A 15,018-nucleotide genomic window follows, 5' to 3' on the forward strand; every position below is an offset into this window, starting at 1 on the left:
AATAGAAAAAGGTAATAAAAATATTTTGCCTTGCCGGTACAAATGCAAACAACTTAAATCAACGTTACTTTGCTTTGCAGTTCTAAAATACAAAGAGCACCATAAAAATGAGTTTGCCTGTGATAAACAAAACCTTGGACTGTCTTCTACATAGGACTGGGATGAAATGCTGATTTTTTGACCCTTTCCTTAAAAAAAAAAATCAGTATTTTTCTTCCTCAAACCAGGTTCTCAAGCCTGTCCTGTTGCCAAGGGAGTCACGTGGAAATTTGTTCCAGACTTCAAAGGCATCAGGACTAGACACAATGAAAGTAATAAACTCCACCTTAAAATAATAATAATAAAAACTAGTTAAATTGTGAAGAGAACTACGGCAGCATTCTAGCTATTTTACCTCTACACTATATTGTGCTTATAGCCTAGTAAACTACAGTTCTCCTAAGCAAGAAGAAAAGGAGGGCCATTTCATTATCACTGCAGTCAGCAGAAACACAATCCTTGTGCTTTTGGGGTGACTTACTGTTAGTTTCAGTGATCTAAGTCACAAGACTAGACAACTGCTGGTGTTGGCTATCCTGGATAAAATAAAATAGAAACCGCAGGTCCTTAGCAGCTTACACTAAAATGAAAGGTGAATTCTTTCTTAAAGCAAAGAACCACGGACTGAATACATTGAATTATGGACTGTTAACTTCTGATCTGCATTACATTGATGTACGTCCAGGGGATTCTGCTGAGCTCTGCAACATGTCTCTGGTTTTATACAAACGTCAGAGATCTGAATTTTCATCAAAATGTGAAAATGTGCCTTTAAGGGATCAGATTCCTGCCTCAGCTGCTCTGGTGTAATCCAGCAGTAAGAGCGATGAATAATTCCTGATTTTTATCAGCTTGAGATCCAAAATTTGTCCAGAAGTCTTGAGGGTACGTTGCTCAAGCCAGGAAGACTGTTTGGTAGCTGGACCAAATTCTCCCTGCTGTCACACCCATGCCTCTCCAATTGCTCCAGCCGTTCTGCACCGATGAAAGCTGCAGAAGAATTTGGCATGGAAATTTGTTTTGTTTGCTTTACTTTTACCGTCATTTCCTCCAAGGGCGGTGAACACTTTCTCCTTCTCCCCTTCACTAGAGCATCAGTGCCTCTTCTGTCACCTGTCTTCCCTTTGACCCAACGGGGAGAGAGCGTGAGAGAGAGAGAGAAAGAACAGCAAAGAGACATCAAAAGGCACAGAATTTCATCCCAGTCCCTCAAACATTCAGAAATTTATGGAATGTACAATTTGGAGTGAACAGCAGCAAAGCAGCTAATAACATGGACTGGCAAGACCTGTACACAGAGTAGGTCCTGTTCTGACAGGGTAGAGAAGGGCTACGCCTGGACCAATTTTTCATCAACCCATTTACAACTGTACCGACAGCAGATCATTTTACCTGTGTCATAGTGGACGTGCCACACTTTTTGCTATTTAAAATGCCTTTCTTCCAGAGGGTGGTCGGGCAGGGAGCAGTGAGTGGGGTGGCCGGGAGAGGGAAGATGTGTCAGACATCTTCTAATTTTGGAAGGGGGGGGAAATCTCTCTCTCTCTCTTGAACCTGTGGGGAAGCTGCGGGATGTCACCTCAGACACCTTTACGGAAACTGAATTTCACTTCTCACAAATAGGTAATAACCATCCAGCCTGGTTCAACCGTACCTGGTAAAAAACCTTGATGCAAGGGGGCCAGGCAACTTTGAAGACATTTAGAGCCCTGTGGGAACAGCACTTTTTTGTAGGCCATTTCTGACAAAAAATATATATATATACAACTAAAATTATTTCTGAACAACGACGACAACAACAAAAAAAAACAAACCAAACCCAACATTAAAAAAAAAAAAAAAAAAAAAAAAAAAGCACTTAATTATTCTGTTTTGTTTCTTTTACTCAAAGGTCGTCTAACAACCCCCTTTTTTTTGTTGTTTTTGTTTTTTCCTGTACAATAAGGACTTCACATACAAATTTTTTTTTATTTTTTTTTTTACTATTTTTGAAATATTTTTATCCTGCCAAATTAAAAAAATATATTATGGCAGCCTGTTTGTTTGTTTTTATTTTTATTTCCAAATTCACTAACAAAAAGGTACATTAAATCCCTTTAAAAGGACAAGCGTACAGTTAAAAAATTACAAGCTTCAGTAAAAATACAGCAAGTGCCTACATCATATGAATCAACCAATATCAATATCCATTCCAGAAGGGGAAGGGAATGGGGATGGGGGGAAGAAAAAAAGAGAAAAATAGGTACAGGTCAGAAACGTGATTTTTTTTTTTCTTTTTTTCTGCAAAGCAATAACAATATTAAGCACTTTTTTCTACATACTTTTTCTACTTGGTGTAGCAATCACCTTGTAATCCCCGAATACGAGATTCTATACATTTTGGAAATAAAAATTCAACACCCAAGGCAGAAAAAAATTTACTAAAACTCAAGACTTTACAGTTACAGTGACAAGAACAAATTTATAGACCCACCATTTAAATTTTACTGCAACATTTTCAAGGAAAAAAGAAAAGGTGTTTTTTTTTTGTTTTTTTTTTGCTTTTTTTGTTATTTTTTGTTATTTTTTCTTTCTGGTTTTGTAAAATGCCCAGGCATTCTCCATTATTACAAATACTGGTCCACTTTTACAGTAATCAAGAAATTTTAATATATATAATATATACTAAAACCCCGTCACCAAAAGAAAACAATATACACATGGCCATTATGGCATTTTTTTTTTAATAACCTATTAAGCAAACTTTGAAAAAAAAAAAGATTGCTCAAACACACATACACACAATTTCTTTTTTACCCTTGTATGTATTCAATACTGTAAACGTATTTTAAGACAGAGTGCACTAAATTTAACTTTAAAAAAAAAAAATTAGCCGTTGTTCCTGAATTGTTTTTTTTTCTCATTCAATGATAACAACTTGTAATTTGTGTCATTTGAGTTTTAATTCAGCAGTAAATCATTTCCATTCCATTTCCTAAGCAGCGTTGTCCTGAAAAAAAAAAAAAAGCTGAGAATAATTCAGCTAATGGATGTCCGAAGTTGTGCTGGGTATACATCTTCATTTGATTGGGTCTTATGGCATTTTCACGTCCACTATCTTCAACCAGTAATTTTTATTTTTATTTTTTTTTTAAGTAAATGTGGCTCTTTTTTTCTAAAGAACGTACTTTTCTTGTTTTACTTTTTTTCTTTTTTTTTAAAGTCTTTTCATTTCACAAAAACATTTTGCATTTGTCTCAAGAGACTCAAATAGGAAGATCAGTTTTCAAGGCACTCACGTCAAATTGAATGGCAGTAGAAAAACTGTCCAATAAATTATTTTTATTTATTTTTCTTTATAGTGCCAGTATTGTGAATGCCATGCTTAGCAACACTGACACTTAATCTCAGCTGTTCCCTTACAGTTTAACCCACCTTTGGGCCAAATAGAAGAATATGACATAATTTCTTGTTGAGAAGCCATTTTTGTCTTAACCACAAACAAAAGCTTTAAAGTGCGGGTCAACATAATTAAAATCTCTAACCATAATTGTCCACTGTTTGTTCACTGTTTGTTAATATTAGGCATAATGAGCTTTGAAAAAAAAAAAAAAAAGGAAATTTGAAAGTAGAGCAGGTGCATTTTTCTGTTCTTTACTTTTTTTCTGTTTTGATGCTTTTCTCAAAATACAATTAACTTCTGTTCCTAATTAAGTCAATGGGAAAATTCTTAGTGACTTCAGTAGGAGCAGAATCTTGCCGAGACAAGTAGATGGACTAGAATTTTTTTTTCCTTCCTTATAGTAGCATAACACCATTGTACATCATATAAGATAGTTTTGATATTTCCATTCATAAACCAAAAGACTGTGAGTCAAGTCTTTTCATTGAGAAATTGCCACTTGCTCAAGCCTCTACTAATTCTTTTAACTACAGCATATTTGGACTAGAGGAGAGGCACATACAGACGGCCTAGGCTCAGCTTTGTGTTTATGAGGTTTAAAATGAAAAACCTGGCTCCTCTGAGAATGCTACCATACACAAGATGTACTTCTATTGTCTCTGGGAAGAGTGGCAAGAGAGAGGGAAAGACCCCCAAAGTGACAATGTGGCACCATTCTGTTGCCATAGCTTTAATAGCAAGAAGAAACTATCCAATAATAATGCACAATTAAGAATGTTATTGTTTGTTTTGTTTTGCTTTGTTTTGTTTTTTGAATGTAGCTGCCTTTTGCACCTATGACTTTTTAGCTGACATGATTTTAAGGTTGAAATCCATCTAGAAAAGGCCTCTATCATTAGTGACATTGTCAGTGCTACATATTCCATCCAATTCCAAAAGAAAGTGCTAATTTTAAAGATTGTTATCCGCTGTACAATTTTGTTTTCCCTAATCTTCAGGGTTATTTAAAAAGAGGAATGGAAAAAGAAGGGGGAGGAGGGGCGAAAGAAAGAAAAATCTGTTAAAATGCTGGCTTCTTCACAAGAAATTACACATGCTTAGCTTAAATTTCAACAAAGCAGCGGCCCAAAAATTATAATTTAAAAAGATATGTTTCTCCCCTACAATGCAAGTAATCTCAGGCTACGACTGGGTAAAATTAAAAAGGGATACCCAACAAAATTTAAAAGAAATTTAAACAGAAAGAATAAAAAAAAGTACCTGCACATGCCAAAAAATTACAAAAACCCAATAAATACAGAAATTATTGCACAGTTAAAAGGCTCCACAATTTTTACTGCCTTAATCAACCCTTGGGTTTAATAGAACTTTGTAGACACAGGTTATATTTAAGTGCCAAAGTCTGGCACCTACCATAGTTATGCTAAGTAATGTTTACGGAGGCAAGTTAGGTAATCTTTTCTCAGTTGGCAATAGTTAAAACTGTACAAATAAAATGTTACCTAGACCCCTGAAATTTAACCTAGTGGGGGAGGGGAGGGGGGCCTTAGCTTCTTTCTGCCTGCTCAATTTTGACATCATTTGTCAGCAAATGTTCTCCATGCCATTTTTTCATGTGTTTCTCCAGGGTACTGTACACGCTAAAAGGCATCTTACAAATCTCGCAGCGGTAGACCTCCTTCCCTATCTGGCCATGCGTTTTCATGTGACGCGTCAGCTTACTGCTCTGGGCACATGCATAGTTGCAGAGCTCGCATTTGTAAGGCCGCTCTCCAGTGTGGCTCCGACGGTGCACCGTCAAATTGCTGCAGTTCTTAAAGACCTTGCCACAGTACTCACATGTATCGCTCCTGCGCCCTTCCTTCGAGCTGGGTCGCCCAGGGCCTGGACCGCTGATGTGGGGGGTGCTGCCTCCGGAGGCCGTGCCGCTGCGCCCTGAGAGCCCCCCATCCAGCATGTCCCCCGGCGGGGTGGAGAAACGCAGGCTCCCATTCTCCGACGAGTGCTCGGAAGAAGTGGCGAAGGGAGATTGTCGGGAGTCTGTGAATCCTAGAAACGGATCCTTCATGAAGTGCCTTGATGCTGCGTACCCTACCAGCCACTGGGAGTAAACGTTTTCAGAAGGTATTATTGTTGCTGGTGGCAAGTCCAAATCTTTCTCAACTTTTATTCGTTTAGATGAGTTGTTTAAGCTGGGGCTTGTGATAGGTGTTGGCTTCCGAGGGAACAAGTTTGGGAAGGGCTCACCTGGGCCAAAGTTTCTTCCATTGACAGTCCCCTCCTCAGTGCGGTCCAGCTCTCCTACCACCGAGTCTTCATCACCTGTGTCTCTCGGACAGAGATCTCGTGGACACAGGTCTCGTTGGTCAGAAGACCTTTTCATGAAGCTACTCCTCTTCTGTTTCTCAGCTAGCATGTCATTGTATTGCTGGATGGCACCGAGACTTACATTCTCAATCACTTTTCCCAGGACAAGGGATTTCTCATCTGGCAGTGATTTGGAACCGTTTTCTCGGTTACGACTCAGCTCTGAGTCCATACTGAAGCTTGACTCTGGCCTGCTCTCATTCTCCAGTTCCTCTTCCTCCTCCTCCTCCTCTTCCTCCTCTTCATTGTCATGGCCCAGAGAGGGATCACTTTCATTCCTGAAGTCTGTCTCACTGGATTTCAGTCCCTCTCCAGTGAGCTCGCTCGTGCCTGGCTCAGGAGAACTTGTGGTCGACAGTCCATCGTCTGACCTGCCTGTCATGGAGCCAGCTTTATGCATATGCGTTTTCATGTGACGCTTTAGCTTGCTGGCTTGGGAGCAAGCATGGTCACATAGCTGACATTTGTAGGGCTTTTCTCCTGTGTGACTACGCCGGTGGACAATAAGGTTGCTCTGGAACTTGAAGGTTTTCCCACAGAATTCACAGGACTTACTCTTGGCCTGAGGCTGGGGAGGCGTAGTGCTGCTTGGGGGCATGGGGGGCAGTGGTGGGGTGCTCAAAAAAGGTGATTTAGGACTTGGCTGGAAAGGATTCAACAGGCGATGCATAGGGTTGGTGCGACTGGGCGAGACTGGCGGAGGGGTGGAACTGTTTCCTGCCAGCTCTCGAAGCCTTCTGGAGAAATCCATCGCAGGGGACTCAATTGCCATGGGGTTTAAACGCATAACTCTGTCAAAGGCACTGGGATGCTGGGCAACTAACCCCATTTCTTCGGCACTAAGGCGATGTGGATCCAGATGATGACGAGGTGGTGGGCTGAATAGAGGAGGCGTGTTTGGGAGCCGACCCTCACCAAAGCCAGGATGTTCACGCAAGATGGGTCCTGTCATCCGCAGAAGATTGAAAGGGTTGTTGTCTCCAAGGAAATTCATCAGCGGGGACTGTGCAACAGTCTCTGGTCCCAGAGGAGGTGGGATGGTGATGCGTGGAGTAAGGGAACTGTTGGAAGGGCTTGTTTCCAGGTAGATGCGGAATCCATGTGTGTTCTGGGCATGCTGAAGCAAGAACCAAGCGCTATTAAAAGGCTGCTTGCATGTTGTGCAAATATAGCTTGAAGGCTCATCTTTACCTATAAAAGAAAAACAGAAAGAACACTCAAAAAATAATACAGTGGAGAACATTCAAATACAGTTGGCATGTGCTTTATTTTGCTAACATATTTCCTCCTTGGCATTTCTGAAAGAAGGACTTAATTGCAATGTATTGACTGATATAAATTGTTGAACAGCACATTTACTCACCACATTTATTCAGTTAACATGTATGACAAATATCACACTTACACATTGGTGCTATATACGTTTATACCCTCCAACTTGCAAATAAAACCTTTTATGATGTGTGAGGATCCAAATCCTTTCATGTGTTCATTCCACCAAAATAAATAAATAAATAGATAGATAGATAGATAGATAGATAGATAGATAAATTTAAAAAAAAAAAGGAATTTGTTTCAAGGGATTTATGACTATGTATGAAAATCAAAGAAAATGTAGTATGGTAGGTTTTATGGGGCACCTGCAGGAGCTTCAGTATCATTTCCACTCTTTCGTTTTGTATTTTATATACTCGGTGCAGCAGTCCACTGAGATCCTGCTGAATTTAATATATACATGTTTCAGTTATGCCAAGGCTTCCATTTTTAAAATAGTATGTAGGTATTAGCAGCTCAAGCCCTATTTGAGTCAACAGGAGCTTGGAAAACGTATCCTTGCATAAACCACTTCGACATTCTCTTTGCCAAAACACCAAGAAGCCACTCAAATGAAACATCCAGTAATCAAAGCTGACAGCAGAGCTGCAATTAACAGTAACAAATGTCGGGCCGTGCTTGAACTGGGTCCCAAGAATTTCTGAGCCTAAGCCTGCTCTCCAATGCAGAAATGCTCACCGGGGCCAAAAACATTGTTCTGTTTGCCTTTCTAGGCTCTTTGAACGTCTGCACAAAGGTGGAAAGCATTCCTTTAACCTTGATTCAGCTTTACATAAAGGACAGGTGTGGACAAGTCTGTGCTACAGTCATAATTTTGCTAGCTAGAAAATTCCAGTCCTGGGCACAATATAAATTATATGCTATCTTCAAAATGCACTTCCTCTCCCCCAACCCTTTTTGCACGTGTCTTCAACATTCCAGTAACTTTATAAGTACATGTGTACTTGAAAACCGTGATCTGGTGTTTGTTGTTTTTAAAATTAGAATGGGGTTTCTTAAAGAACAACTCTCCACTTTGAAAAATCTATGATTAATTTCTTGTTAGGTGGCTTATGTGTTTGCTTGCTTGTTTACAAATTTTACCCCTCCTGCACCCAAAGGCACTGAACTTCCTGTAAGTTCTGAACCCAAACCCAGCTGCCCTCAGTACCTGCTTAGTGCCCCAAGCACCCCAGCCTCCCCACTGCAGTGTGGGTCTGAAGCTGGCAGCCCATTGCAGTATCACAAAGTTTGAGCTTTAAAATAGAAGAGTTTATAAGGTGAGCAGAAGCGTATCACCAAAACTACCTTTGTAAAGAGAAATGACTCATAGCAGCCAAGAAAAAAATTACAACTGGGGCACACAAGGAAAGGAAGGATTGCTGCTGGCTGAATTCCCCTCTTCTGGCTGTTGCAGGAACGTCTGCTGCTAACAAAACCGACAAAACCCTAGACAAGGAGGCTAGAGGATTATCTGCCTACCTATCAGCCTGTCAGTCTATCTAATCTTATCACCCAGTGAACATCCATAAAAGCGTAAAGGAACGAGCATCTATCAGACTGGGACTTCCATACAAAGGTTTGTGATAAATGTAGTGCAGTTCCTCCCGCTTCTATTGATTTTGCAAGGCTGTTGCTGCGGATAGCTCTTTCAGACCCCAATTTCGGAGAATCTAGCTGTCCACAGCCAAGAAAACTCTACCCAGCGCAGTGAGCATTTCTGACTGACACAGCCCCACACCCCAGCCCTTCACACCGCGCTGCACAGGATGTAGTCCGACACTCTGATTAATCTCTTGCAACTACTGTTGGAGAAGAAACAAGTTTGGGAGCAGTACTGTGCTTGGGAGAAAAAAAAAAAGAAAAAAAACAACAAAAAACGTGCCTGTAACTGCTATTGACATTAATGAAAGCCACGTACAAACACTGAAAGGAACTGATACATTATCCCTTAAAATCTACTCAGCACTCAGGCAGTTAGGGAGTTTTATGTCAGCTCTGCAGCCAAAGCAACAGTAAATGCTCCCATTATTACTTCAAATATTTAAATTTCTGTTTCTTACAGAAATATGATGAAAATGTCTAGACGTTTAACTTTTCTTGCACGGCAACATGTGTAGTATAAAAAGTGACAGAAATCACTGAAGCAGACTAAAGTATATAACATACTCTGTCAAAAGCTTTTTTTAACAATATGTTTTACCTCAGCTCACCCTAGAATAGATTTTAATAAAACCCTTTCTGAAGTGTGATCTAATAGCAAATGAAGTGCAGCATCTTACAAGGTCATATATCTTCAAATTAAAGAGTGCTCTGCACCCTTCACCTTCATTTTATCCACTCTAATTAATCGATTTATTACCCACAGCTGTTTGATTCTTTCATTTTTAAAGTCACAGCATGCATTCTCTTTCGCTGGTTTCTTTTTCTTCCTTTCAAAAAATAAAGTGTGTGTGTGTGTGCATGCATTCTCCCTGCTTAGTTGAAGAGCTGACAGGAGGAAGAAAGCAGCTGTGCATTAGATGACAGCAACAGCAACACGTTTACTTCAGCAAAGGCACATACGTAAGTAGAAGAATTCCTGAGCAAGCTGAGGATCAAGGCCAATCTAAAACTGAAATGGCTGATTAAAAAAATTACCCTCAAAATGGCAGCCGGCTGGATGCATGCTACTATGCGTTACGTGGAACTGAGATGTTTCATTTTGTTCTCCGAAACTTCACCTCCATGAAATCCAAAAAAGAAAAGAAAACTCTCTTTCACTTTTCTTTCATACAGAGCAAATTAGTGCTATTAGTGATGTAAGATTTACAGGCCAGAAGCCATAAAACAGTCTTATCTTCCTTTCTTGTTTTGTTTAGATTTCATGTTCCTAAACTTTTATCTTGAGGAGACCACTACTCAATGGCAAAATTGACTGTAGGCAACCTGTCTACCAACCTCTACCTGTTCCATGAATGTTTGCATGTGTGTGTGTGTATGCATATACAAGCACACACACACACACACATATATATATATATAAATTTTTGCAACCCTCAAAGACTCTCCCTAGACTCTTTTTAAAAAAACAATAAAAATAAAATAAAATGTTCATTTCCATATTATCACTTCATGGTTATCTTGCCTAGAAGTTGCCCTGAGCAGTGTAGATGCTCACTTTTAAGAACAGAACAATGTCAGAAAGTCTTTGAAGATCCACTCTGAACATTTTTATATTCAAAAATTCACTAAATATTTTAAACATGCCCAGAAACAGCCACGTATTGTTCAAGAATGATCCTTATATTTAATAATGCAGTGCACCTACACTATAAAACTCTTTGTTATAAGGCTACTTTTGATATATGGCTATCTTAATCCCTAGCCACCTGCACTGAAGTCTGTCTAAATACCGCCGTTATGACAACTAGCTATATAGGCTTTGCCATGTGCAGTCTTTATCACTTTAGTATGTGCTTGACTTTAAGCATGTGAGTAATCAACATCAGGGAAACTTAAGCATAGGCTGAAGTGCTCTGTTGGATGGTGATGAAATTATTCATGTGCTTAGAGTTAAACACAAGCCAAGACTTCATTAATACTGTTCAATGAATTGCACATGGGTTCTGTAAAAAGGCCTGATTTTAAGGACCAAGGGATCAAGTATAATTTTTTACCTTTATACTGGTTGGCTTCAAGACTTCACTAAATACAAACAAATGCTACCACTGGTGTTGAGACACCTCATAGTCTGTAGGGCTGAATCCTACTGAGATGCCAGCATATGGGTTCAGAAATCTTGTTTTTAGTGCTAGAAAGGACTACAAAATTAAAGAATGAGAAGACTGAGTAAACCTTAAGGGTTACTCTGGTCAAATTCCTAGCCCAAGAGCAGTCCATATCTTTGCATCTGTTTCTGTGTATGGTTTCTGTGCACCACTTCAAAGGCCACCCTCATGGAGAGTCTGCAACCTTTTAAAGTCTATCTTATTCCTCCTCTTCTTTAAAATCATGAAGTCTGCTCAAATGCCTAACCTAAATCTCGCTTCCTTCACTTGAAGATCATAATATTGTGTCCTACCTATGTGGTCATCAAAAACACAGGAAATGATTTAGTTTGCACCTCACAGGCCATTTGGATATTATGCAGGCAGGTAATTTGCAGTTGAACAAGATCAGACATTTTAGCATGTGTTTCCACCAGCTTGATTTGAAAATGCCAGCTGAGAAAAATCTATTGTGTATCTGGCTAGTCTGTAGCAATGGTTGACTATCCTCAGTGTTTAAAATATGGTCCTCTTTTCAATTGAAATTGCTGGGTTCAACTGGAAGATATTAGGTCTTATCTGGTAGACTGAAAATCTCCCCAACAACTACCTAAGTAGATGATTACAAACAATGAATGTATTGAACACTCATCTCTTCTGAGTATCATGTCAAAAGATGGTCTTTTCCAAAATATTAAAATGTGTTTCCTCTATTACTGCATGACAGATTATGTTCCGTTCAAAATGTGAAAGTAATAATGAGCTTTTTCTTTCTTTTTCATGAACAGCACAAAACAAATTTAAATTTGTATTCTTCCTAACAAATTCTGCCCTCAAAGAGGGCACTGAGAGCACACAGGTAGGTTTGCTCAACCTAGAAAATCAGCCTGAGTCTGTGGATGTTCATCGCACTGTACTGGGTAGCCTGAATTCCCTGGCTTATCTGTCCTCTACATTCTAACTTGCATCACTCAGTGAGACATGAATCTTCCTTGCCCAGTTGGTACATGACTTCCTCAGCTGAATGCTGAGTGCCTTTGCCCTGGAGATAAATTTCCCTCAAAATATCCTCAGTTATTCTGGATACCATCAAGCAATAATCGGTGTAAGATAACAACTGTTGAGAATTCATTATTTTCTGCTGGGCTACAGTGACATCCAGTGCCTTACAAAGTCTCCCCTCAGCATTTCTAAATAATTGCATTAGCTGTAACAGAGAATGAACTCCCCTCTGCTTTTAATCACCCATCAATAGCCCCCGCTAGGACTGCTGAGAGTACCGAGTCAGGTCCACATAACTACTGCCATTCTTTTCCTCTAGCAATACTTTCTAGATAATGTTTCTGGTTTCCTTTACGAAGTTACAACAGTAGCAATAAAAATGGTAAGGAATTTTAATGCTGCTTTACAGCACCTTTAGAAGTTCAGGAAAAGTAGAAACTTGGAAGCTTTAAAGAAAGGACACCTTTTATTGGAGCACTCAGGAACAGACGTGTATCAGGTTCCTACAGTCTTTTTACCAAAGTTACTTTCTTCTCCACCACTTGGTTTTTAATGAGCATTTAAATAATTACTCCTTGTTATTATGACAGTTACTCTAATAATACCAATAAAGGTAGCATAGATGCTCCATAAAAAACACACCTTTAATTGAATTATTATTAAATTAAAATGTCGTAATTGGGAACACTGGTTTAACAAGTCTCCTTATAAGACCGACTGACATTAAAGAGAAGTGCATTAAATACTGAAAAGATTTAGTGTTTCATAGTGAAGAAAATTTATGGTTCTGTGTGGTTTGACAGGTCACCTAGAGAAGGGCCAAATACTTTCCATGTGTCTGTAGTGTGGACTGTACTGATTCATAAATGATGCAAAATTGGGTGTGCAAAGATACTATGACTGAGTGCAACTATTGATGAACACTCCCAGTTTTGAGAGTTTTGCCTTTCCTGCACTCTCTGGAGTGTTAGAAATTGCTGCTACCTCCATTTCACAGAATGACTAGAAGTCTTCCCAAGAGACTGAGGTGTTAAACAGAGTCCATGCCTCAATGGGGACCACCACTGCCAGTTCTATGGCAATCATTAGTTTTAAACATCAAATACAAAGGAACCATTTCATTTTATACTTCATTTTCATTCTGTTTTGACGGCAGTACAAGCTGAAGATGTAAAACAAGTGCAGCTCCTCTGTTCATCCCCAGAGCTAAGACAGTGCACACATCTCTACATTGCCTTCTCTAAAACAGGGCTCGAGAGCATCTTGCAGCACTTCCTGGTGAGGGTGAAGGGGACTATCACCAACGGTTCATAAAGTAAGCATCAACTGGTGGCAGAAGTTGGTGTTTTATAACTTAGCAAGACGCCTGAGGTCTCACAACCTAAGCACCTTCAATTCTCCACTCAGATAAGCAGCCACATTCTCTTGTAAAGCTCAGCCGACCTGAAGTGCATCTCAGTCAAGGAGAGGATAGGAATGTTGCAGATGCAAGAGCCTGAGCTGAGGGGCCATAGAGCCTGTCATCATCTGGAAATGAGGAATCTCAAGGTGAAAGGCAAGAATGTGACAGGGACACAAAAATGAAATATTTTAAGAGGTGGATGGAGAAATAAGTGTCTGAAGGAGGAGAAGTAATTGAGAAGTATTACTTCTCAGTAACAGAATCCTGTCTCATCCTATACTTGGCCCTGTTTTCTTGCCTTGACTTTAATAGCCTATCTCTTCCAGTGCCATCTTCAAAGAGAGAGAAAAAAAAAAGCATGACTTCTTGCAGTGCTCTTCTCCCACACACTACCTATGTGCTTCACAGCTTTCCCCATCCTGTTTCTTCCTTGACTGCTAGGACTGCAAGTTCTCCACAGAGATTATGCAAGAAGCTTTATGCCAAGAGCACCTACAAACCTCACAAGACCCTCTTATTCCCGGCACTAATTCTAATTAGCAATGTGAATATTCTTATGAGCATTTTCCACCTGTTGAAAAAGATCTACAATGTCACTGGTTGATACCCATATGGGAATATACTAATATTGCATTAATATTAGTAATATACTTGTGTAACTAATTATTTCTATGCTAAGAAGGCCAACTGCCACGCTCTTTGCTGGATTAAATATTGCCCCGGTTTGGAGAGCCTTTTTTGTTTTCTGAAACCATTAGTGGTGAGGGCAGTACTGACCATATTTAGGCAGAACAGCAAATTTTCTATTTATCATTCTTGTAATAACAAATATCTTTTCATCAAATGCTTTATTTTATCATGGAAAACCCAGAAGATTAATTGCCAATTGAATTGTTGAGAAGTTACACTGCTGTTCTGTTTATCTACAACCAGTCCTCTCACAGTTCCGAGAACAAAGAGTGTGAATCCTTGAAAGACTGAGATATCAACCTGATGCCTTAATACTGTACGCTTATACAAACTCTGATTTGAATTATCCTGCTGTGAATTCAAAGCAGCTCTGATAACCACCACTGCAGACATGTAAGTTTTTCCCTCATAAGTTATACCAAGTCATCACAAACAGGCATCTTATCTAGGCTTATATGAATATACTAACTTGTGATTAAGTCTTCATTTAACTTTCCCCAAAAGCATCTTACATGTCCTCTCCAGCATCTATACTTACAAAAAGGGAGGATGCTGCAGGCTACAGCCATGCATAAGACAAACAGATGCTTCCTGCTTCTTAATGGACACAGTCGACCTTTGGCTGAAGATGTAGCTTGTGTTCAATAGCCCATTTTGTATGAGACTTACTCATACCCCAGAACCATACTGCCAGAGTCACATAAGTGAGCCAAATGTGCAGCTCAGTTTAATGTCTAGTGCATTACAAAATGGCACTATTATATTTTTAGGTATAAAATGTCAATAGTCATTTTGGGCAACTTCCTTTTGGATGTCCAATTTCTCATTCCTTAAAAGATCTCGTGGCTTACTGGAAGTTCAGTCTACAGACACATAAGAAGTGCTTTTATTTAGTGCAGAAAAAGAAAGAGAACTGTATAGCAAAAAACTGAAACTCTCAGCACAGCGATTTGGGCCCAGAAGGGCTATTAAAATGGAAGATAAACATTTTTGTCATCTCAGAACAACTTCTTCTAATTGGTGTTAAATTCTGAACTACAAGGGCAATTTATAAAACGGAGAAAGAGAGAAGT

The 15,018-nt window shown here is 39.4% G+C and overlaps 1 protein-coding gene across 4 annotated transcripts in view; it reads right to left on the bottom strand.

Annotated features, from left to right (window-relative positions):
* Positions 1 to 2,193: 2,193 nt before the first annotated feature.
* Positions 2,194 to 15,018, bottom strand: part of BCL11B (BAF chromatin remodeling complex subunit BCL11B) — a 92,713-nt gene continuing 79,888 nt past the window's right edge. For all 4 annotated transcript variants that reach the window (XM_015865671.2, XM_015865670.2, XM_015865673.2 and 1 more), the window contains one exon: positions 2,194 to 6,979. In XM_015865671.2, the coding sequence (XP_015721157.1) occupies positions 4,968 to 6,979 (2,012 nt within the window). In that variant the 3' untranslated portion in view covers positions 2,194 to 4,967. The remainder of the gene's footprint in view (positions 6,980 to 15,018) is intronic.

This window comes from Coturnix japonica, chromosome 5, assembly GCF_001577835.2.
Source record: "Coturnix japonica isolate 7356 chromosome 5, Coturnix japonica 2.1, whole genome shotgun sequence".
Taxonomy (NCBI): domain Eukaryota; kingdom Metazoa; phylum Chordata; class Aves; order Galliformes; family Phasianidae; genus Coturnix; species Coturnix japonica.